At 38.6% G+C, this 1,332-nt stretch overlaps 1 protein-coding gene across 1 annotated transcript; it reads left to right on the forward strand.

Moving 5' to 3' along the window:
• The first annotated feature begins 463 nt into the window (after window positions 1-463).
• LOC148915461 (uncharacterized) lies at window positions 464-1,054 on the forward strand. The gene is made up of 2 exons (XM_089041921.1): window positions 464-686; window positions 837-1,054. Exons 1-2 carry the CDS (start codon window positions 464-466, stop codon window positions 1,052-1,054), a joined length of 441 nt encoding a protein of 146 aa, XP_088898047.1.
• The last annotated feature ends 278 nt before the right edge of the window (window positions 1,055-1,332 follow it).

Here is a 1,332-nt window from a genome sequence, read left to right on the forward strand (position 1 = left end):
GTCTACCATGATGAAGGACTGCATATATTCCAAGGGATGTGACGCTTGTCAGAGCCATGGTCCAATCCAGCAAGCTCCTTTAGTTCCCATGAATCCAGTCGTCAAGCCATGGCTATTCAAAGAATGAGCAATGGATCTCATTGGCAAAATCTATCTAGCCAGTAGCAAACAACATTGTTTCATCATTGTAGCTACAGACTATTTCACCAAATGGGTAGAAGCCAAACATGTTAAATCCACTACATCTCAAGAGATCATCACCTTCATAGAAGAACAGATTATACAGAGATTTGGCATTCCAAAGTCAATCACAACTAACAGGGGATCTTCTTTCATATCTGGAGAAATGCTAGATACGACATAAGCATTCAAGTTCAAACTACTTCAATCCACTCCTTATTATGCTCAAGCTAATGGACAGGCAGAATCAAGTAACAAGGTAATCATCAACATTATCAGGAAAATGCTTAAGAAAAATCCAAAGCAATGGCATGAGAAATTATTAGAAAATCTCTGCGCATATAGAACTTCAAAGAGAGATGCAACTGGCATGACCCCATATGCTCTAACCTATGGTCATGATGCAATTCTGCCCATGGAAATAGCAGTCCAATCTCTCAGAATTGCTCAGCAACACAATCTGGTTGGAGAAGACTACTCTCAAGCAATGCTGCTAGAACTAGAAGGTTTAGACACAAGCAGAATTGATACCCTCAACAAACTCTTGACAGAAAAATAGGTTGTAGCATGGGCCTATAACAAAAGAGTTAAAAACAAGAGTTTTGAAGAAGGAGAAATAGTCTGGAAAGCACTTCTGCCCCTTGGAACACACGTAGCTGGTTATGGAAAGTGGTCACCTACATGGGAAGGTCCTTTCATAATTAAGCAAGTCCTTGGATTGGGGGCATACAGATTACAGAATCGAGATGGAGACATATGTGCTGTGCCAATCAATGGCAAATGGTTAAAGAAGTTCTATCCAGCTATGTGGGATTCACAAGCAGTTCAAACAGACCCTGAAATTGAGGGGGAAAAGGATGGAACTATTGTTTAATTTTCCATTCAGATTTGTACAAGAGTTTTACTTTCAGTATCTATTTCATTTTTGCCGTTTTGTTTCATCTAAATTAGAAGAAAATAGAAATGCAAAGTTCCGCAAAAATAATTAGGATCTTTATTTAAATATAGTCATTTGCTATGACTAAAAGTTTTATTACATTTTTGGGAATTTCAAAGTCCTAACTTTCTAAAAGTCTCTTGCAATTCGGTCTTTTTGGTGGAGATCTCCTTCTGCAGGACCACTCCCTAATGAATGGAAGCTTCCGCAATCTC

The sequence above is a fragment of the Prunus mume genome, linkage group LG7 (genome assembly GCF_029339155.1).
Source record: "Prunus mume cultivar Tortuosa linkage group LG7, ASM2933915v1, whole genome shotgun sequence".
NCBI classification, from domain to species: domain Eukaryota; kingdom Viridiplantae; phylum Streptophyta; class Magnoliopsida; order Rosales; family Rosaceae; genus Prunus; species Prunus mume.

Excerpts from the sequence above, each read along its gene's own strand:
- LOC148915461 (XM_089041921.1), top strand. The coding sequence starts at position 464 with ATGCTTAAGAAAAATCCAAAGCAATGGCATGAGAAATTATTAGAAAAT. Across the intron at positions 687-836 it reads AATGCTGCTAGAACTAGAAG|CTGGTTATGGAAAGTGGTCA; the intron begins GTTTAGACACAA and ends GAACACACGTAG.